Raw genomic sequence first — 24,373 nt, 5'->3', positions numbered from 1 at the left:
GGTAGACTTTATATTCGAGTTCCTGTGAAAGGGTATTGAGCACCTTCATGTTTTCTATTTTGAAATATAACAGCACTGCTTTACAATTGACCCTCAGTGAGACTTAACCTAAATTCTCATATGTATACTTACATCCTGCTGAATGATGATAATATCTTCACCATTTTCGACTTGTAGTTGGGGAATTACTGGCAAGGCATCTTGGGATGCTGACATTGCCATAGCAATAGCTAAAGCTTCCTCCTCTTCAGCTTCCATCTTTTCCTTGCATTTTTGATTATGATTTACATCATCTTTGTAAGTATCATCATTTTCTGCCCGCTCAGGAGAAAGAACTGCAACTTCAGACTTGAATGTAACTGTGCCATCACTCGTTGGCATGGAGGCCTCCAGTAGGTCTTCAATACTGGAATTGAGCTCTGCGTTAGCATCCAGCCGGCACTTTTCATCTACTGGTGTGAACACTGTCTCTTCGCTTGGTATAACTGCACTGCTGTTACCATCACACTGTGAAATATCATTCAGGTCAAGAGTCATACCGCTTTTCAAGGTTTCTCCTTGCTTGTTCACATCACCTGGGGTGGGTCGTGATGGCTTTGGCCTGTGTACGTGACTGGATGGCAATGGCCTGGCTTGGGTGAAAACCGGAGAAAGTTTCTCAGATTCTTTATTTTCAGAACAGTTTCGCTGAAACTGGAGAGATAGTTTCCGCTGTGTTTGAGGAGAAGGTGAGGGGATTTTGCAGGGAACAAATCCCTGAGGTCTGAGTTTAGAGATATCTGTTACAGTGCCAGCTGGTACAGATGGGTTTGATGGAGACAGAAGTGGTGGGAATAGTGACTGGGAATGACTGGATGAGGGAGAAGAGTTCACACACTGACTCTGGGGTTTTCCTTTTGTTTGAATGGCTGGTTTTGGTTGCTCAGTGGTTATTGATGAAACAGGAAGTCCCATAGCAAGGCCAGCTAGCATGTCAGAAATGTCATCTGGACTGGCGCTCAGTCTTCTGTCACTGAAACCTTTCCCACTTTTCCCTGATAACTGGACAGTATTATTAGGAGTATTATTTTCTGTAGTTTCTGGAGAGTTATCTGGCACAGGTAGCTGTAAAAAGTCTTCATGTCGGCATTCCCCAGAGCGCATTTCTTCCATGCCCAGCTGAATGGCTTCTGCAATTTCCATTTCATCTGCTATTGCCATCAGACGTCGACGCATCCTTACACGATGAGTTGTGCTTATCACACTCAACATATCTAACAGCTTTACAAAAATATAGGGCACTCTTGCTACCATTCTTGCTGCACTCAAAAATATTCTCCGTGACAGTTTGCCAACCATTGAGTGGGAATTGTCAATTGACTGCAAGGCGAAAGTTAAGAGGGAAACAAGTTTCTTATACCTAAAAAAAGAAAAGAAGTCTTTTATACACTGACATGCTCTAGTTACTAGTAACAAAAAAGCCATTTCAAGATAATGCATTTAGTTGTCAGTTCTGAAGGAGGAAAGAGATTGGTTGTTTCACTAATGCTTAAAAAATGCTTCACAGGTCAGAAGTTTTTAAAAAGATAACTGTTTACTCCATAAAGCAAGCATACTTTGCATAAAAATATATGTTATTTGTTCACAGGAATTAGAACAACTACTTCTTTTATGAAATCACCACCAACAAATACATCTACAAAGAGTAATATTTGCATAGTACAGAGAAATACCTGTCATCTACAGTATCAGCTGGCAAGACGTCTCCGCAGACAATGTGGGGATAAAATTCACCAGGAAATTCCAACAGAAGTCTGTCTACTAGACAAAGTCGCCCCAGCAGCGCTTGCCAGTTGCTAGACTCGATTTCATTTCCAAGAATACAATTTAAGACATAATCAACACCTCCAATACCAATGGATCCTATAAAAAAGTTGGTAAAATGAAGATTAGGTATTATGTTCAGAGTCTACACAAAGATTAGAACTGTATCATACAGAATTATTGATTGTTTGCCCAAACTAGCCCCCTTTCAAACTGTTGAGAGGAATACTGCTCTCTTTGCTATGTTTGTACTGATAAATTCCAGTATTATTTACTTGTAATTATTATCTAATTGTATATGAAGAGTTATTATTACCAGATTTAAGTATTTCTCTCCCAACTGCCAGCTCGCCTGCTTGACCTTTACACATCTCCAATAGTGTTGAAACTGAAAGTTGACTTGTTCGACTGTAAAAAAGTAAAACAAAACACCCCCTCCTTTAGCAAATGCTTTCAAGGATAAACATTCTATTCAATATACTTAAACCATCAACAGCCAGGAATTATGAAATAAAAAATTATTTCACATCACTTTACTCCAGGTTACCAGCGTGACATTTGACAAGGATATTTCCAGAAATGTAATGTCTATTACTAATATACAAATAAGCCCCCAAATTGCTTTGTTCTTTTGCAAAATACAGCCAAATGCATAAAACCAGTTCTATTTCACTTACTATTTTAGATATTCCCTTGCTAGACTGTTGCTGGGGGATCTCTAGCTGCAGTTTCAGAAAAAATGCTGCTTAGAAACTAAACCTTGAGACACAAAACTCAATCTGGTGAAGTTCTGCATTTAGTTTACAGCACAGGAGAAGAAATTGTTGGCCTGACAGAACAAACAGGGTAGCCTAGGACAGGAAGACTTGAGCCAAGGGCAATTCACCCTAAATAGCCATTTCCTATCATTACACTCTGAATTACAAATCACAAGTGTTATGTTATTGTACTACTTCATGGCAAAGATGTATGACAACTTCTGCTGAACTAGTAAGAAAACTGAGAAGTACTTGCTAATAGCTCTAAAGAGAGTTACAAGAATTAGACCAAAGCAATAGCAAGAGAGATAGAAGGGATGGGCTCGTGACTGCACCTAACATCTTCCTATACTTTAAGGGTGGGGGGGGGTGGAAAGCCCTTATGAAAACAAAATATACAATCAATTGCTGTCAAAACCTACATATTTCAAGGTAAAAGTATGCCAGCAGCAGTTAGGTTAGCAAAATAACGATATATGTTTATAATCCACACATTTTATTTTAACACAAACTAGTTACACGTGAATAGCAACAAATGAAGCTTTGATATTTCAGTAACAATCCAAAATGAAGGTCATGAGAGATCATACCTGTTAGCATCTGCACATTTAACTAATATTGTCTCTACAACTGGCTTGAGAAGGCGCTGTAGTTTAGTCCTCTCTGCCAAAGAATGACAGGGAGTGTACACTAGCATGGCTCTTAAAGTTTTCTAAGAAAAAGGAAAAAAAAACAACATATGAAATCCAACTAGATACACAGTTTTTATTTTTTTAAAGAGATGCAAATAAGCATTCAAGAGTTGCAAAGTCAGTTCTACATAAATTGTGGTCAAAAATGTCAGTGAAATATTCAAAGAATAAACAGCTGACTACATATTCACTGCTAGAGTTAATCAACTCCTCTTTGAGAGTGAAAAGCCATAAAAATACTGTCAATACTTAGCACTCTGGCAAATGCCAGTGAAATCATGTCCCTTCACTTATGATGAGTGTTTTGGTCATCTCACTTTCCAAAGATAGTTAAAAGTCATCCAGTGGTGCTCAAAAACAATTATTAGGATTCCTGATTTCACATCTCTTCTTCCATTCCTTCCCCCTTCAAAAATGAACTATGAAATTAGTAGAATACGACAAGTAAACAACTACTTACTAAAGCAGCAACATACACTTTGTAGACAGGGTCAGCACAGACCATGGACAGCACACTGCAGCAGGATTCCACCACCACATCTCCTGAGATACTGGTCTGAGATGACCCACTAGCTGCTCCCAGAGCTCCAGCACTTGTGTTGTTTCCACTGCTGCTTCCAGAGTTTCCAGTGCTTTCACCATTAGCCAGTAACAGAGCACCACTAACATCATGGGAAAGACGTCTGAGTGCCATCTCTCGTATATTCCAGTTTCGAGAAAACAAGCAGCCAACTAGCTCCATCCCAAACACCTGCCAAGGAAGAAACCAACATCACAGGAACCAAAATGAATAATGCTGTAACTTCAGTACCTGACAAGAACAATCAAAAAGAGGAAAGATATTTCTAGTTAAAAATCATCAAGGTTGACTAAAATATGTCTGAAGGTACAGTGTCTTAAAAAAGATTCTGTGATAGAAATAAAACATCATAAATTATATGCTACTTGGTTCTGTAAAAATTCTGCTAAGAGAATTTTAATTATTAAGCATGAAGATGTTTGACTTCCAGACATTAACAGTCATGAAATCAAGGTCTGGCTATACCAGATAAAACTAATGGCAAAAATAAAGGAAATACAAGTTATCTCATTTTCAAGTGTGTGACCCCGAGTTCAGCTGAACCCACCTCTACACTCTAATGGCTATTTGGTATTTTACAAAATAGAATTACCTGAATCCATGGCTCAGCTGATTCTTTATATGTAGAAGGAATCTGCTGGACTCCATAATGAGTAAGGTTAAAATTGCTATCTTGGGCTCTTCTCTGTGATCCAACTGCAGACTGCTGCTGAGATTGTTGCTGAACCACACGGAGAACAGAAGGATCCACAGGGCTTGGCAATTCATGACTACAAATCATGAACATCACAGATTAACAAATTAAACATCTGAGGTAAATAATCCATCATCTTCTCAAATATCAATTAAAGATCCAGAAAGAGATGGTTTATTATACACCAACCGACTCCTCACCTATAGAAATCATGAGATCTCCATTTAGATCTACAAAGTGGACAGATGAGTGGCTCTCTGTTTCTTCTGCATTCTTCTGCCCCTAGAATACAGCAACAGGATCATAGGCATTTAAGTTTTACAATGTACAGAAATGGAAGACAGCATAACTACATCTAAGTTTTACTGAAGAACATGAGTTTCATAACTAATACTTCTGAACTGAGCCACATTCAACAGCGTGGGCATTAAAATACGGGTGCTTAAACATTTTTTATCTGCACAAAGAAATGCTTCACTTCAGTATTACAACTGATATTCTAAGTTAGGAACTGAAATTTAGGTCCTTTCGTACCTCAAATATAGGAAAATTTTATTTGTTAATGCAAACTGTAAATATTTATATATTTAATTTGATGTATTATATAAACATACTTCAAAATTCATTATATAATCCTAACTAGCATTATATGACTATTATGCAATCTAATGGCAAGTCACAAGGAGCTGAAAGTCTGTTCCTAACCTTGTTCTAATTGGTCATTATCTTTTCACTCGGGTAAGAGAGGCTTAAACCTCCAGAAACTGCTGGTAACTTCTCTATCAGAGCATCAAATTAAAACTCTATTTGTGAAGAACTGATAAAATAAGGTGTATCAATATTACCTGAATGATACTAAATTTTCAGAGTTACCAGCCATTATTGATGAGCAGATTTCCAGTTTTTTTATTGGCCACAAAACAAACAACCCAAAACCATACTAAACCATAACGCTTTTCAGATTTAGAGTCCCCAGAACTTGACGAAACAAGGATAACATACATATTGACATGCAGTGGTGGTGTAATTTGTTCCTGCAGCCATCTTCACACACAGTTAGACTCTCTTCATCCAGCATGCCTAACAAACAAATGGGGCACATCTGTTCTTCTTCATCCTTCATACTATAAGAAGAGACATTTGTGATTGTAGAAGAGGTATATCAGAATTCAGAACAGGATTTAACACTGTAAAAAGATTAACTTCCAGTTTGGAACAGTCACTTCTGGATAACTATAGGCTTTTCATGAATCATTCTCCTAAACCTTGGTCTGAATAAGTAAGCAACCAGATTTTCAGAAGCACTGTGTACAGACAACACTTTGTTGAAATGAAAGGGAAAGTCACAAAACACGTGACATCTTTTCAAACTAGGTCAGATACCAATTAGAGATTGAAAGGCCCAGCTTTGGGCCCTTAACATTTTTTTCCCTAAGGCTTGTTTAAACAAACCAACCTTCACTTTTTAATTTATCATTTGGGTTTGAAAAGCTAAGAAATTTTTATATTTTGAAAGCTAACCATGTTCTTTTTCATCACATTCCTTCCAAAGTATGGAGTCACAAGGCAGTCTTTAGCCTTTTACAATGAACACAGTAAAACTCAAAATCAACACAGTAAAACTCAAAAAATAAACAACTACTCAAGAATTTTCTGCCACTTACAGAAACTGATGGAATAGATTCACATGAACACTAACACACATGTCTAAAACACAGATGTTTAAACACAGATGTTTAAAAAAACTATTTTCCCTTTTTGCTTGCTGTTTCTGTTTTATTTTTCTCCACATTAATTTTTAAATGGATATAACCAGAGATTTACCCAAAAAACTCTTCTAAACTTTAACAACATGCAATGAAAAGCAGATTTTTCATCTTCTGCAATATTGCTTAAATGTGAAAAACTCTAGCCATTGCAAAAATTTTAAGTTATAGTTGGTGTATGTCTAAAACTTTGCAGGCATCCTGCATTTATTCACCAACAATGTATTTTTAAAATAAAATTCACTTGTACATGCATTATTTCTATACACACGTATACCTTTCTATTTCTTCGCAAATGCTTTGCGTAGTGTTTATTCTTGGAAAAATCCATGAAAGTAACCTTACAATGAAAAAAAATTGCCACACAAGCGTGTGTGCATATATATGTTTATTAGAAACTTATTTCCAAAGAATTAGCAGTAAGCAAAACATAACTGCAAATCACAGGAATTATCAGAACTGAGTAAATTTCTATCTCAAATGAATGTGATGCTCAGTGTTCTTCAGAACCTGTATCATACAAATTTAGACTTGCACAGAACAGAAGCTTCTCTCATTGAATCAGAAGTGCAGGGTGAATCGCTACCACCATGCTTACTGCCATGTAAGTGAAAATCTTTCATGCTGTAAGAAGTGATAACTAATGCAGCAAAGTTCACAATCCTATGAAAAAAAAAATCCCTACAGAAGGTATCAACATAAAGGGAACTGGCTTGTCAGATAAGTAGTTCCAGAGTAATTATATATTTAACAACTTTGTTTATGCAACTTATTTATAGTGACACGATTTAGAAAAATAAGTAGGGAAATTAAGGTCACAGTCTCTATATCAGAACTAGAAACCTGTCTGAATATATTCATCTTACTATATGCTCATTATCACAAAGTAACATCAAAATAACAACAATGTATGGTACTACTTAAGTTAGATTCCACCTCACAGAAAACAAAGCCTCAATTAGGGTTGCTGTCTTTGGCCTGACCTCTCTAAATGATGTACAGTTTACCCACTAAATAATGCAAGCACAAATTATTTGTTTAAAACATTAATCTGTATCTTTTCAAAACCATGGAAAAGAATGTATAAAAGAACTCAAGTAGAAATATACCAGGAAAAAAAAATGAAAGAATTACATGTCCCTTGAAATCCATAGAGAAACCATCAATTCATAGATAAGGCATAACTCATAACTTAATAGCTCCCTTAAAATAATTTAATCACCCACTTTAAATGAACTAGTTTAAAAACATATGCCTGATTATGTTTTTACATTTTTGCATGTGCTTATATAAAGTGCATTTACCTAAACATTTTTCAGTGTTGTGTCACATGTACAAGCTTTTCTCCAGAGCAGGACAGAAGACAAAAAAATCATGTTTATTCTTCTGTTAACATTTGCACAAGTGCTGTATTAAAAAAAAATGCACACAATAGGCTTCCAAAGTTGATATATGCTTCAGTCTTGCACTCAAGATTTCAGAAGTTTGTTTGGCAAAAATCATATGGGGTCAAAAAAATTCTTTTCACAACTCTACTTAACATTTTCCAAACAGAAGTTATAAAACAAATATGCTCACTTAGTACCACAGTGACTAATGTATGCTTGACTTGATTGCTTACAAATGCAGAGAATTAACGTGGCTTGAAATGAAAGCAGCTTTGAACAAAAAGAATGTAGGTGATTCTGAAACTACAGAATAAAGCTTGTAATTCCTTTTAAAAATACTAACCTGTTTTCTGAACTAGATGTAGAAGTACTAGATGATGACAATGTATGAGAATTTGACATGCGTGAGACAAACTTCTGGATGGTGTTACGAGATGGAGCTTTGATCCTCGAGCTACGCCTACTGTGATATTTCTGGAACAAACTCTCAACCTAACATCAGAAAAAGACAGCAACAGTCTTATTCATGCTATGAATATCTTGTAATTAAAAGTCATATTAGTGAAGCATAAACTACTGCCAAGAGAAAAAATCTATTCACCTTCACAATAATTCATTAGTAATAGCAGCAGCAATTTCAGAAGTCTTACTACTAAAAAGATCACAAGAAACATTTTACACCAAAAATTTATCTCCTTAGTGAAAATAACAGCTCTGAGTATACACACAATAACTTCAAAATACCCACATTTTTTCTTCCTTGTAGCAAATCACTGAGAAAGATCTATAAATTTTAATATAAAACCCCATGAGTTGAATCACTCACTACAGCTCTCTACTGTTTATGTAGTTAAGTTTTACATTTGTAGGTAATTTTTTCCACTTATATAACTCCGGAGACTGAATTAAAGATATAAATATTCATTCTTCTTGCTTTGAAATCTAATAGTTTTCAGCATTTTTAAGACAGTGTCCTAAAGACATTATGGAGTATATTCTAGAGTGTCATTACATCTACTAGAAATTGATTACCTCAAAGTTCTTCAGTGTCTTTCTCCACAGCATTGGGTCTGAGGGTTCAAGCTGAAAGACCCTCAGCATAACAAACAGCAGATGAATACAAAATGTCCCCCGGCCGCAGCTGCAAGTCTGCAAAGAAAAGTATATGCTAAGGGTCTACTGACTCGGTGATTTTTCCACATTTAAGTGTATCATAGAACATACCTACCCCACAACAAAAAAAAAGTATTTCATATATAGGCATACATGTCCTAAAAAGAGAGAATTCCTAAAATATTATTCAGAAATGCATACCTGAAAGCATAAAATCATGACACCGGTTTTCAACTTACTTTCTTTACCCCACCCTCTTTTTATTTAAATCAACTGAAGCTATTTTTATACTTCATACTGTAAGGAATTTATGCACATAATCATAAATCCACAACAAGACATCAGTCAAAATGAGATGCTTCTGTTTACCCAACCTGGATCTCTCACAATACTCCATCATATTAGTATCAAGAAAGCCTATGAGAAGGATCTCATTATGGGTACTAATGAAATTATCACACTGTAAAGGGAATTATGTCATGTGTTTGTTATTTATATACATCCCATGAATAGACGAATGTACATAAACAAAATTTTAGGGGAATTTTAGCCAAGCATATGTAAGACAATAATTCAGAGCCACTCCTAGGAATAAGTCTTTTTTTCTTTTAAGAAAGAGAAACTGTAGACAAATGTAATTTACAAATTACAATCTGATTTTGGTATTACATGAGTACAGGTTACAACTTTTAAACATTAATTTATAGAACAGTGCTCATCAGTTGAACTAATCTGGCTTTGAACAGTTTTCTGAGATTAGCTACTAACTGATAAAAGCTGCAGCCAAGACAAGAATGTTCCTACCTGAGGCCCAATAAATACTCTGTATTTATTATCAGGGCTGTCGCCTCCAATTAAGAAGGAGTTGGGTCCTATCTGCTGCAGCAGGTAGAGCCTGGCTCTCATCACTTTGTTGACACGGCGACTTGTCTCCTCGGGGCTGTACGGGGAGAAGCCGTCCGGGGACGGGGCGCGCCGCGGTGGGGTTATCCGCCCGCTCTGAAACTACACAAGGCCTCCGTCATGAGCATTCAAAGGAATGAAAAATGTTTGAATAGCTATGGTTTATTTACTTATTTCCAGAGTAAGAGATCCCAAAACCTGCAGCTACTACAGTTTCTTAGACCACATGATTCAAAAGGCCTACTTTTCTCCCATGCCCAGAACTCAAGGGCAGAAGAAAAGTGCAATTTTGTAGCTGAAACCTGTCTGACATTGGGACACAAAAGGAGTCTTTCAAATTGCTTATTATTTTCATGCTGTCATGGGTTGCCTTACCATAGTACTACTGAATTATCAAATATAATTCAATCTGAAGATAATCAAAGACATTACTCAATAAAGGAGGTTATTCTATAAGGCTGTAACACTAATACATTTTATAAATGAAAAAATGCTATGACTACAGTTCACAAAAGGAAACACAAGTTCAACAAATATCAAAAATATATGAAAATTTCAAAGAAAAGAAAAAAAAAGAAAGATACATGTTTCTTCCTTTTCCACCATGAAAACAACTTTTAGATGAGGATGCTTTTGGTTTTTTTAAAATATTGTGTCTCCATAATCAAAAAAATCAATGGCCCACATCTTTTAGGAAGATTGTCTTCATTTAAATTCTTCACATTTCTAACATCATGAGATGCATTAATGGCTCCATCCCATTTCAGATCTTCGGCTTTTATTTGTATGCATTGAATTTCATGTCAGGATGAAAGTAATAATGAATGCACTGTCCATCATATAAGTACAATATAAAATGGATTTTTAATGTTTTCAATGTGAAAAGTTAATATATTAAAAAAAAAAAAAAAAGTAAAAATGGTTGTTCTCTTTTTTTTTTTTTTTTTTTTTAACTTTTTAATTTCTCTTGTCCAGAGGAAAGGCCAGTGCTGCTGTGCTCTAACCTGTGATACTTGTCTCTAGTTCAGAAGAATGGCAGTACAAATTTTAACTGATACTGGGAAAACTTGTTTAGAAGAATGGGAAAATAAAACAAATTAGGTCTTATTTATCCTCTAATTGCACTGTGAATTTCACTGTGAATTTCACTGTTGATCAGCATTTTTCCAAGATAGCATATTAGATATTATTGCTCAATATATACTCTTGATCTTAATTAAGCCAGCTACTCTTGTTCAAGATATTCTATTCTAAATGTTCTCCAGAATGCAGTGATAGTGATGTTTGACTTCTAACAATGTACATATGTAAGTATTCCCCAAACTGAACATAAATTCTTAAACAGAGGATCACAACAGCATACCAGTAAGACTTTTCTACAGGAATTTTAATCTCATCTACATCTACCCTTAATGGAATATACTTGCTCAGAAAACTGACAAGAAGGAGAAACTGATTCCAGTTATTAAAAAAAAAAAAGAAAAAGACCCAGCCAACCAAAAAAACCCACACTACAACTAAAAACAAACAAAACAAACAAAAAACCCAAAAAAACTACCAGCACTTCTTCATGCTAATCAAAAGCTAAGAGAGCATACATGCATTCATGGCTGAGTATCTGTATTTCTTCATTTATTTCCTAGCAATAACAAATGAAAGCAGAATTGAAGGAAAAAGAAAACATACGTGAGAAATACTACATGGGGTATGTATGTCACTCAAGTGACACCCTGCAATAAACTCTTTATATCAGCATCTTGCTCTACAGAGAGAGGACCAACTGCCCCTATAAGCAAAAGATTGTAGAATACAGCCACATTGAAAATTATATCACAGCTTGCAACTTACAGGCACTGGAGATACCCTTTTTCTTCTAACACCTGGTGACTCAGATTTAACTGTCCTAGCAGATGATGAAGAGGAACTGCTAGGAGAAGGACTACGTCTTCCTTTCTGTGTAGGTGAAGAAGCAGTGTTTTGTCCTTCAGCTTGAGGATCTAGACAGAGTTTGTTCATTTCTGATCCATCTACTTTTCCAGGCATAGGTTTCACCACCTTGCAGGAATTAAAACACATGTTAAAATTATTAATTTGTAATTTTACATTAAAGCAAAGCAAATAAATCAGAACTTTTTTGTTGTAATTAAACTGTATATATACAAATATTCCTTAGGCCATATTACTAACGTCTAAGAGGGATTAGATTACTGATGGATATGCAACACAAAAGCAAGCTCATGTTAGTTGTGGCAGCACCTGATTTCATTCACAAAGTACTCCTATAATTATCATTCACAATACTTTAAAAAATAGCAGTTTCCCCATCTGGATAGAAGATGCCAAAAGAATTTTCTTCTTTACAGGTACTGCGCTTATTATGAGCTATAATACTGGTTCCATCCATTCTACATGGTACCAGCTGTAAAATACTAGGGCTACTATTTCTTTAGCACAACACTTTTTGCAAAATAAAGACTTCAAACAGGAGGTAACCCAGCAAAATCAGGTGTGCTGTTCTGTGTTAAAACCACACTCACATTTTTTGTCTGCCATACAAGCAAAATAGCTACACCATATCTGGTATCTGAGCTAACCACTGTGCATGGTGCTGCACAATGTGGATAGAGGGGGTGCTCAAGCATAGAGAGTATATACACAACACTGCTTTGTTGCATGAACACTTAATTTTGACACTGAAGATTGGAATATTTCAAGACAACTTTCAGCTTTCTGCCAGTCAGACCCACATAACATAAGAAGAGTAATGGCCCTGGGAATTGAATTAAAAAAAGCCATATTGGGAAGAATCCATTTTAGTTCTATATTTCTCAATGTCTCAGAGGCTTGACTCAACACTGGAAGGAAGCTCCAAGCAACATCTCAGGTAACAGGGCAGATCCTCTCCTAGAAAGTTCCAGAGGTCTCTTTAAGACAAAAACTTGAAGGAATTTTCTCTCCGCAGGGTAGAAAGAGACATCTAGACTCAGTGCCCAGTTACAAAAGTGAACAGGATAAAAGAGAAATGTAAAGAAGGGTGAGAAGCTTTTTTCTGTCCTACTAGTTACAATAATGCTTCTCCTTGCTTGGAAGATCAAAATGCAAATTCATGTGCAAACTATGGACAAACTACTTGCACATGAAAATATCAAAAAAGTCAAATTATAGTTATTGAGAATCCAGAGCATCAAATGTTATATTAGCACACCCAGAAATCTCAGGGGAAGTACGCTGAGCAAGGAAATAATTTCAAGTAACCCAAAATGCATTTCAATTTCTTAAGTTAAAACTGTGTTATTTGACCCTTTGACGTAATGGCATTTGGTGGACTTGTAAGTATTTTCAGTGTTATTTCTCATAACAGAATCTTCTTATTTCTATTCCAGAAAAGCTGTCCCCAGACACTTGCCTACTCCATCAGATGATCTTAACTTTACATTAGTGGTACATGGGAGTCGCATCAACCAATGCAACTACATCCATAGGTAAATAATGGCTATTAATTAATCAGCATTATGCTGAATAGAATTGGAGTTACTCTTAAAATATTTCAGGTTTGATGTACCTACACCGCTTAAAGAGCATTTCCAAGCCATTTACGCCAAAGCAGTGGCCAAAAGGCTAACAGAGCGCTGTCAGGCGAACTCCAGCAGAGCTGAGAGCTGCCTGAAGGAACAGCCGAGTTTGGTTTGTTCCCGGTTTTGGCAGTTTTTCCCGGCCAGCAGCGGTCCCGGGGTTGGTGCCGCTGGAGGGCAGCAGCGCCGCAGCCGTGCGCGACCGCTCGCGGAGCAGCGCCCAGGACGGCGCTGCTTAAAAATAAACAGCAACAACCGCGGGACGGTTCACAAAGCCAGCCACGCTGCCCTGCTAAACACCAGGAAACAGACAGGAGCACCACAATCAGGAGTAGAGAAATTGCTAAGAAAAAAGTTTTTAATAGAAAGAAATTTAAGCGATTTTTATTTGTAAGAGCTGTTACGGATACTGTCCTTCCATCCAATGCCACTTACCACAGGGCCTCTCCTGTTTCTTCTTTCCAGCCATTCATGCTTCCAGGCTGGCATACACGTTGCCTTGAGTTTCTCCCTGATCATGCGCTCTTCTGGGCGGTCATCCATCTTCTGCAACCCCCTAAGGGTTTCTTTATTCTCCATGTCACGACTACAGAAAAGAAAAAAAAGTCATAAACAAAATTAATTTCAGTTAAAGTATAATGTCACAGCACTCTTAAACTTTGTGCCACCCTTCTTCTCCCTCTCCTTACAAAATATTATTTCCACCAGATTGCAAGACGCCTTTTAAGAATTATAGTTAACCCACTATTCTGCCATTTGAAGCTGAATACCTGTTCAGAGGGGTATTTCTTTAAAATGTGTGCACTGCTTGCAGCACTAAACACCCAGTAAAAATGAGTATTTTGACAAATCCAAACCCAATACAAAAATTAACCTTTATACAGTGTCATGCCATTGATCAAAGGTTTCCCAAGTGTTACAATGGTTTATGCATTCCTTGGTAATTCAAAGCTTGCAATCTCCATTTTAAAATAATTTACAAAATTAATGTAAATTAAAGCTGAAAATTTCCCATAATCATAGGATGCACAAGCATGAAAGTATGTACCTAGAGCCTCTTCATATATTAACTCTGCTCAAAAAAGAGTACTCGTAAACTAATACTCAGTGAGTATCAGAGAATAATAAAATGGCCTGGGTTGGAAGAACCCTTAAAGATCATCTATTTCCAGCCCTCTCACTATGCACAGGGACACCTCTTGCTAGACCAGACTGCCCCATCCAACTTGGCCTAAAACATATTTAAACTAGACACAAAAGTCACAAAATTAAGGCTAGTGGCCTTGTGAGTTCTTTCTCATGAAATGAATGACTCAAGAACTATTAAAGTCAGCCATAAAAGCAAAATTCACAGCAAGTTCATACTGTAAAATAAATATTTAATCCATCTGGGACTGCACTTTTTCACCTACAGCAAAGTAGTTCCTTGTGATTGCTGGCAACAACAAAAGAGCAAAAAAACAGTCAGGCACTGAGAAACAAATATGAACAGTCTGGAAGATTTCCTGATTCTATTGAGCTATCTGCTAAATCACCAAGAAAACCACATTCTTAAGCAGCAGCACATGATCCCCACCCATCTTCTTGAAGCCAGCGCTCTTTAAAAATAAGCAAGCTTGATTAAGCCAACTGTCAGAATGAGATTTTATTCCAAAAATAAAATCACAATTTAAAGAGGAAGACTATATAATAATTTGGCTACAACCACTGATTTCTTCCATGCAATCTCAGCTTTTAAAACATTTAACCATGTAGTCACAACTGCATTTATATACTGTATGATGACCTAAAAATATATTCCCTGCAATATTCATTGCAATAAGATGTTAAAATTACAGTTCCTATCTTCAGCAGTATTGTATCACTAAGGTCATTTATCACAAACCTGTACTTTAAAGAAAATTAAAAGTTTTTGCAGGTCAGAAGGCGAGTACTGTTATTTTTGTTTCTTCTCTCATTGTAAAGACAAAGGAAACAAAGGATTCTGAGGCAGGAAATAATTCTTCCTGTTCAGTGCTGAAACATAGTAAGCAGATGGACGCTGTAAAGAAAATGTATTTTCTTTCAAGCTAACCTATAAACCTACTGTTAATAACTGATTTTAGATATGTGGCAATGTGTGATTCTTGTGATTAAGGACTTAAAAATGTTTATAAGTAGAAACACAATCCACTTAAGAATGAATGTTTTTTCAGAGGTTAAGCATTCATGCTTGCTTAATTCTAAAATTAATGCAAGTGAGTTCCATAACACTGCCTTCTAGATACAGAGACAAAAGTAGTGATAATTATTGAAAAACAAAGTATTATAGCAGTAGGTAGAGCGCAAATGAAAAATGTGCCTGGAAGCTTCAAGTGCAGAAGAAACCACTGTGAAAAAAGAAGCAATTTTAAATCTTTTCCTCAGTCAAAAAAATCTGTTCAGAGACAAAAAAATTGATAAGAACAGCACAGCTCTGAAGTAATATAGGTGCAAGTTGAAATATCATTACTCTATCTTTTATATTAGTTATTTCATGGCATGAACCATCTCAGTTGCATGAATATTTCATATACTAGACAGAAAACACCACAGAAGCAGGGAAAGACTGACACAGTATTTCATTTGTTCACATAACCATGATTAACTTCCCAACTGATATAAAAAAAGTCTTTTAGAGGGCCTTGGACTTGAATTCATGAACAATGTAATACAACAGCAGAGGCTTCACAATCTCTGCTTGTTCTCTAAAAAGCAGAAGCAGCTATCTTCCTCTCATGTGACAGCTAAACCAATCTACTCTTGTCTGCACAAAGAACTCTTGTGCTTTCTCTACACGCAGGTGGGAGAGACCAACTGTGTCTGAAAGCTTTTGATTGGTAAATCAGTTATCTTCTACAGAATTTAGGTTGTATGTCTATCTATATACAGCTCTTTTTATATACAGAACACAACTTCTTAAGTGCTCAAAAGAACTTCATATTTTAACTCAAGCCTTGTTAAAATATTCATTAGAATATTTGTATCTGCTGGGTCTGTGGAAAAAATATTTTTCCTGTGACTGCATCAAACTCCTACATACTGCAAGATACCCTCATCTTGTGACCCTGAACCTGCAGGATTTGAGGTTTGGTTTTTTTGGTTGTTTCATTTTTTACCTCATCTTAAGCAAACTCCCTCATCTATTATAGGCAAGCTGATGTTGTTCTACACAGCAATGTCAAGATTGCCAGTCTCTAGACCACTGTACCTCAGCACAAAATAAAAACAAGAAATCCAGAGCCTACTCCACCACGGACTTCATTCTGTAATGCATAGAGTATTTTGATCTTCATGGCTATTTGTGATAGCCATGTATTTAAGTGACTCTCAGGTGCTGTTTTATTTGAATCACAGTGCAAAGCTAATGAGCAAGCTAAAAACAAACCTCAGAGAACATGCTTGGACCGGGGGAGCCTTATATTGCTCAATAGCACCTCTGCTTCATTAGGAAGCAAGGATTTTGCTCTTAATGTTTCAGCTTCTTATGAGTCAAATAAAAAAAGATAAAAGACACTTTTTTCTGACATATTTTAACTTTTTAACTTTGCCTCCCTCCTCCTTAAGGGAACTTCAAGTATCTTCTGAATTCTTTGTATTGGTATTTTCAAACCAACTCCTGTATTAATATTCAAGAAGTTCCAAGGAAATGGGTCTACACTGAGTTCTGGAGTACTGAGCAAGGTCAGCAGTGTGATGAATACTGGAGTTTAATGCATAAGATCACTGATCTGCACCTTAATAATTCCATTATTCACTTTGGATTGTTTGTTTCATGAACTCAGTACAGTAAGATTAAAGCACTGCATGGAAACCTTCTACTGCAATCTCTTATGCAACAGAGAAGGCAAAATGCCCTTTATTTCTGTGTCTTAACTTTGAAGACTTGCAAACAGCAATTGAGTAGCTAGATCATTAACAACTTGTTTTCTGTGGATCAATGACTCAGTATTTTATAATGAAGTATGCAGTACACATGCTTTGAACTATGCCGTAGAAAAGCAAACTTTATTTGTAATAGCTTAGTGAATTCAGTTCTAATTCTGCAAGTATTTTTCTTACGAAGGTATACAATGGTATATATAAAAGCTCAATTGTAGCTCTGGTTCATTTGCAAATTGTACATTTCATTGTACTTCTCAACAGTTAGCTGTCTTGGCTTTTCTGCTATCTTATATGGGTAAAAAAGCTTTCGTCAACAGGCAGACTGGACCACATTTTATTAGCAGCAGGAAGACAGGAAAAAGGCAAGCTCTGAAATAGGAGTCAATTCACCAAGAAAGGGAAGGTCTATTTGCTATATCCACAAGTGCCCAGTCATAGCAAGGAGAAAAGGTTTTGGCTGCTGAGTTCTTTGTTGGTGTTTTTTTTTTTTTTTTTTTTTTTTTTTTCCCTTTAAGCATCAGTCTGAAGCAATTTAGCAAAAGCAACTTGCTTAACAGCAGTACTCAAACCACGGGGAACCATATGAAACATGAACAAAAGTGGTCACAAAGTAGCTATGTCAGAACAATCAATGCAGTTAGTAACAGGTTTGACGGAAGAGCACTGGATGCTAGATATTATATAATCTGTTCAACAAAAATGCCATCTATTGTAACAATCAAAAGTGGAGGTGACCTTGGATGCGATACAAAGATCTCATTTTGAGCATCTTAAGCAAGAATTAAAAATATGGTTACTCAGCTAAATGCAACAAAAGCCCCAGCAGGCCCCAAGAACACCAGGCAAGTTGGCTGGCCAGCCAACAGGCATAGCACACAGGAGCAGTGACAAAAGAGATACCCAATCCCTGAAATGAGGAAGTCAGCTAGTATGGTAGGTAACTTCCTTCCACTAACAATTCCAGTAGTACTCACAGTTTCTCTTTTGCCATTAAGTACGTCTAACGGAAGAAATCATGATCAGTAAATAAACAGAGCAAGATGGACAAGCCATGGTCTGTCCCCCTGTCAAGTCTCCTGTTCCTTCTCCTGCTGATTCACTACTTCTGACATCTATCATCTAACCATATGTGTCCATTCTAACAAAGCGAAAGATCAGGTATGGCACATGCTATGAAAAACTTCAGAGGGAACTTTCTCAACCTGGTAAAAAATGGCAGTAACAATAGAATTTAATGTACTACTTCCTAGAGACTAAGGTACCTGGCTTCCTGAAACAGGTGCAGAGACTTTAGCTGAATGTTACAGAAATGTGAAATTTAGTTGCATTATTCTGTTAAGAGTACTCCCTTGAAGGCTGGTATGTCAAAAGGTACAACAGACAAAGAAAGAATTTCACTGCCAACAAGACAATATTCTCAGCCAAAGCTCTAACTACACAGACTGAGCCATCCCCTTCAGTGGAACCTCACAGGCCCTGGTCAGGAACGATTACCCTTCCTGTGAGACTCAGTGATGAAGGCTCAAAACACCTAAGATGGAAGTCAAAACACACAGAAGTAGATTTCCTGCACAGATTTTCTAGCTCCTATGAAGTCAAATTCACCTATGTAAAACATCTGTTGTATTTCTTGCTCTGAAACCACCTAGCTAATCCTTTGAGATACATTATTCAGTAGCCACAAAAATGAGTCCTTCTACAAAACAAGAAACAACAGCCTCTGGTTGCAATAGATACTTGATACAAAGCTAATGAAATGGGCTTCTCTCATGTGTATTTCTTTAAAAAGTTATCAGACACCAGTATTACAGAAAGTCCTTAGGGCTCTCTAATTCTATAATTATTTAGTTGGCCTTAGAGTTTACGTCATTATTTACTGAAATTTCTAGAACTTACAGCATGTAGAAAATTTATATTGATACAAGAGATTCAAAGGTAATAATAATTGTGCAGTTTAATTATTTTAAGTTTTGTTTAATATACCCAAAATGAGATTATAAAGATTCATATATTTAATACTCTATGAAACTTCAGCATCCCAGCAGAGAGCAGAACCCATGATGCCAGCTGAAGAGAATACGCCAGTCCTGTCCCCATTGTGGGGCAACTCAGCACTGGGCATTACTTCAAAACCAGCAGTATTGTCATTACAGTGACTGAACAGAAGTGCTCTGTATGACTAGTTCATCCACACCAGGTGATAGAATCTGAAGCATAGGTTCAGGTTAGCCCACCAGAGCCATCCTCTAGGTCTTACTAAAGTTTAAGAACAGATTTTTACTTGTTACATATCATGCAAGTCAACTCCCTTTTTAACAGAACCAAATTCTTCACTGCTAGAATGAAGTTTGATCTTTCAGGCACCAAACTGATCTTTTGCCTCAGATTCATCAAGGCTGCCCTAGCTCGAATTAGGGGTACTAGCTGAAATGGGATTGGCCAACACACAGGAAGGATCAGGTTGGAGCAGATACGTCCCTTGATAATGCAGAAGTCTGAAGCCATTAATGGAAAGATGAGAATGAAAGGTAGGGAGGAACCCAAAATACAAGTCCTTAAACAAAATTCTCACTGGAAATGATTTTTATATGTCAATATGTCAGGTACATATCCTACTGTTTAAAGTGTCTGTCCTATTTTTTAAAGGTAAAATTTCTTATTGTTTATTAGGTGAGTGTCAGAGAAAAGTAAAATATCTCCATATATAATGCACAGGATTAAGAGGTTCTTAGCCAATTTTGCTCCCTGTCACTAGTAGAGAACATCAGGTATTTCATACAAAAAAAAATTATGCTTTGAATCAGCGTAAGATACTAGGGTTAAGCAGATAAATGTGCACACTCCATTCTCCACCTTCAATAAGAATGGTGGAAATAAGACATGATACAAACAACTTGGAAAGGATAAGCTACATAGAATTTAAAAGCTACAACCTACATAATTAATTCTGTCATAGTTATGAGAAAAAAATTTAGAATGTCTTGGCCCTGTTTAAAATGGCAGAATTATCAGCTGATACCAAATGTTCAGAGATTCCTGCTGGAAAGTTTTCTCAGCAAAACATGATCATAAAAATAAACATTGAAAGAAAGTAAATGAAAAAAAAACAACTAAAGGCTTGCATATATACTATTTTTAGAAATGAAATATAACATCCTTTACAAATTTTAGGTCTTAATGACTGTGAGTCTGGCCTCACAGAAGGAGACCAGAGATGTAGAAACAAATTTAACAGGACTCCTCCTGCTCTTTTCTAAAGAATGATCTGACTGACATGCTTTCATGATAATCATTATTTCTCACCAGGGTTATATTTGTTTCTTAGCACACACTGCTGACAATTACAACCAATTATTGTTGTTATCAATTAGTTGTACTGCAGTAGCAATTAGGAGTCATGAAGCAGGCCCCTTGTATTCTAAGCATCCCAATTTGGTTTTTTTATGTATGTTTTGTTATTTGGTACTAATTTTATAAAGTTTAAGCTTTATTTTTTTTCTCTTTTCATATTTCTTGTCTATATATTTATCATTCCAAGTCGCATTGGGAATTTATATTATTAGTATGATATCATGATATAGAAACAAGCACTGAACTTGCTAAAGAGAGATATGTCTTTCTCAGTGACAGTCAGAGACTCATTCAAAAGGCTTGTCCTCTGAAGATTCGTGCATACACTGAATTTTGTTAAAAGGCCAAAGTGGGCTTAATGTTTCCACAGAGATTTCTGACTGTCACAAGAGTTTGTCAACAATCCAGAAATAACATTAAAAATTCCTTGCTAGCCTATTCTGAGTAACTGCTGGGTGAAAAAAATACAACCCTAGCACACCCGAACCTCTTACGGTAGATACATATTGAAGAGTGTTACCTTCCATCAGTAGACAGCCAGAGGAGAACTGGCTGTCACAGTGAAGATGCACATTTAGGTTCTGCAGATCCTTAATGCTCACACATGCAGTGGCTTTGCAGGTACAGACTGCTCTGTGCTGAACAGGGTTGTCTCCTTTGGAACAAGGAGACCTTTTGGTGGTATCTGTCAGCTAATCTAACCACAGGCCAACCATATAGTAACTATGCCCACTTTAATGATGGCAGCTACTATTGCAAATGTTTACTTTTTTAAGGCAACAACAAGCTACCATGACAAAAAATTTACAGGAAAAGGCATTCAAAACTTCTGTTAGTATACAGTAAAAAATGATACAGCCTCAGTAACTCCTGTTTTGTCTTCTTTAAAATCTACAGAATAAAGAGAAAGTAAGCACAGGAATCTTACCAGATAAGCAAGAGAGTGTTTAATAAGACAATTTTTAAAAATTAAAAAACCAAATCAACCAAACAAACAAAAAAAACACCAACAAAAAAAACACACCACACCAAAAACCTGTGCAGTTAGCAAGCAATGAAAAATATTTTTCCATAATAACCAACCAGGGCTCTATAACAAAACAAGAAAGCCAACGCAGAAAAGCACATATACCCCTAAAAAAATACACCACTTTTTCTTATCATCTTCAGTGTATTACTGGGATTTTATTTTAAAGCTTTGCTGCTTTCACATCTCACTTATAACAATGTATTTAAGTTTTTCATTTATAGTAATGCATACTCTTTAGAAAATTTAAGTCTTGATACTGAATAGAAATTACATACTGTCAGAGTAAAAATGTAATGAGCTCATTTCCATATGAGCTGGGTAAAAGAAAATGGGTATCTTCAGTATTTGCTTAAAAACTGATTTAAAAATTGCAGACTCATTCACAAAGCAGTGTGAAAACATAACACAAGAGAAGCAATACTTTATGAGAATTCCAGCTTGTCACCACTGGCTTGAGGAAAGACACTGTTCCATGTGAACCACTTTTGATCAGAAAGCCTTTGCAGTCAAATTTTTATATCAAACATTTCATCCCAGGCTCCTAGGCACAATCCATTCTACCATGCCCAAGGAACTGTGAATAACACTATCATGAAATATAGGCATCCCTCCATAAAAAGGGAAAGTAACTCTGCATAGATTGAGATTCACCAGAATGGAATTATATAGATAGATATTGTACTTACACAAAACATGCTAGTATATAAAAAGGAATAGTCTGAGTTCATCAAGACATACCATGCAAGAGGAACTAGAAGCAGTATAAAGCTTTATACAGTACTTGAGGGATGATGTAAGAGTAAGGGCTATTAGGTCAGCTGATATCAGTTTTCCTATCTGTGAAACACTCTAAAAAAAGGAAACTAGCAAAACTAATTAATTTTTATCTAGTGACATGTATGCAGTCCTTCTAAGACCAGGTTAATCAAAAAGTAGAAGTATCTGACATGAAGTGCTAAGTCTTAAAGAGACCCTAGTGGTGAATAAAGATGCCTTAATTATGTTCAGACTTCAATTAGTATAGTAACTGCCAGCAGACTATTCCCACCCTGCTGAAGGTTTTGTGGGCCACCAAGAATTGTCATCTTTTTGCTTATAAAAACCAGTGAACATAGAGCTCTACACACTGACTCCCTGCATCCCACTCTGACCACCATCTTGAGTTCTCTAAACCTATGGCTTCCTTAATTACAGCAAAAGTAGTAAGTGGAGATGGGGGCAGGAGGGGGGAAGGTAAACTGCAAAACGTCATCAGATAGCATTCACCTACCATGAATTCAAAATGTTGTGAGGGAAGCTGTGTGGACGGTGCCCTCACTTTTGCCTTTCAGTAGTCCACCAGAAAATGCTTTGGCTACTTGTAATTTCTTGCATTTATTTTGGCAATTTTTGATTCAAGCATTTTTTAGTATTCCCATGCTTGCCAGATTTAAGAAATATTATCTTTCCTCCAAGACTGTGTGGAGTGATTGTTTAGCAAAAATTCTTAAAATACCATCACTTTACTCATTACACCACAACTCTGCATACCGAAAGCCATCTCTATGCATATGGCAGTACAAAAAGATTAAAAGGTATGACCTACCGAAAAAAATAAACCACACTACGGAACAACCCCAAATCTACACTGACATTTACTCATCCCCCACTACTGCATTATTCAAACATTCTGATTATAGGTACTTAAAAGGTAGTTGGAACAAATCTGTCTCTAACCTCATACAGGACTTTGAGACCACAAAATATATTGAACATTAATAGTAACATTTAAAAACAAGTAGCGAACACTAAGTAACACAAGTAAGGATCATGTCACCTCTATGTACAGTCAGCAGAATGCTGAACTATTTCCTACTGTTGTTAAAAACACTTTTGAAGAGGAATGAAGGAAGGCTTTCCAGAACTGGATAGTTAATATTTTACTGTCCTCTAATCAGCACTGCAACTGAGTAAGAGTAATTACTGCTCATTCCTACATTCTGAGATCCCCTCCCACGGGTAACTGCATGGGGGGGTGGGGGGGTGGCAAGGAAGGAGTTACAATAATAACTTAAACTTTCATATATTATTGTTAAATAAAATAGAATAGGTAAATTTACCTATTTTTAAATTCATCCAGATGAATCAGAGAAGGAGGGAAAAAAGCTGTGAAAAATGTGAAACTTATAATCAGAAATAAGTACAGCCAAGCATGGAACACAAGTCTTGACTTCAATCAACTCTAAAAAGTTAAACGATTGAACTGAAAAAATCTCTTAAATACTTATTTCAAAAACACTAACAGCAGCACTCACTGCTTGCTTTATTAGCATAGATAGGTAATACATTAAAGTAACTTTACAAAAGCTTCTTCATTTATCCTTACCCATAAGCACAAAAGAAGAAGTAATCCTTGTCCTTGAAGAATCAGCCTCACATTGCTGAAGCTACAAAATAAGTATGACTCCAAAAGAGCTCATTTACTTCCTCAGTGAGAAAACTACTGCACTGTTTATAGGAGAAGTACCAAAGGTAATTTTAGTTGGCTTCATGAAAACATAATTATTTGGAGGACAGGAATATACAGATATATGTATACTTCAGGCAGAAGAAAGATGTTTTCAATTATAAATACCTTTCTCTTGCCTATTTAACCTTTAAAAAAGAACTTAAGAAGCAGAATTAAAATTATGTACTTTAAATTCAAGTTTAGCTTTATCTGGGATTTGAGTTAAATATTTAGTACTGGCAGTCATCATAAATGCAGTAATTAGTACTTCATAAAGTGCATGATGACAGATCCTTCTTTATAACTATCTACCCATTAAACCTCTTGCTTCA

At 36.2% G+C, this 24,373-nt stretch overlaps 1 protein-coding gene across 1 annotated transcript in view; it reads right to left on the bottom strand.

Annotated features, from left to right (window-relative positions):
* MAP3K1 (mitogen-activated protein kinase kinase kinase 1) overlaps positions 1 to 24,373 on the bottom strand; it is a 57,872-nt gene that overhangs the window by 9,732 nt on the left and 23,767 nt on the right. Inside the window, exons 2-14 of the mRNA XM_066339276.1 lie at positions 13,705 to 13,855; positions 11,546 to 11,752; positions 9,599 to 9,799; positions 8,714 to 8,830; positions 8,025 to 8,173; positions 5,530 to 5,651; positions 4,728 to 4,809; positions 4,426 to 4,603; positions 3,714 to 4,004; positions 3,152 to 3,273; positions 2,120 to 2,211; positions 1,713 to 1,902; positions 133 to 1,399 (exon numbers count right to left, since the gene is read on the bottom strand). Coding sequence (XP_066195373.1) covers positions 133 to 1,399; positions 1,713 to 1,902; positions 2,120 to 2,211; positions 3,152 to 3,273; positions 3,714 to 4,004; positions 4,426 to 4,603; positions 4,728 to 4,809; positions 5,530 to 5,651; positions 8,025 to 8,173; positions 8,714 to 8,830; positions 9,599 to 9,799; positions 11,546 to 11,752; positions 13,705 to 13,855 — 3,169 coding nt within the window. The remainder of the gene's footprint in view (positions 1 to 132; positions 1,400 to 1,712; positions 1,903 to 2,119; positions 2,212 to 3,151; positions 3,274 to 3,713; positions 4,005 to 4,425; positions 4,604 to 4,727; positions 4,810 to 5,529; positions 5,652 to 8,024; positions 8,174 to 8,713; positions 8,831 to 9,598; positions 9,800 to 11,545; positions 11,753 to 13,704; positions 13,856 to 24,373) is intronic.

Source organism: Sylvia atricapilla, chromosome Z (genome assembly GCF_009819655.1).
Source record: "Sylvia atricapilla isolate bSylAtr1 chromosome Z, bSylAtr1.pri, whole genome shotgun sequence".
In the NCBI taxonomy this organism is placed as follows: Eukaryota; Metazoa; Chordata; class Aves; order Passeriformes; family Sylviidae; genus Sylvia; species Sylvia atricapilla.
This window is presented reverse-complemented; position numbering and strand designations above follow the sequence as displayed.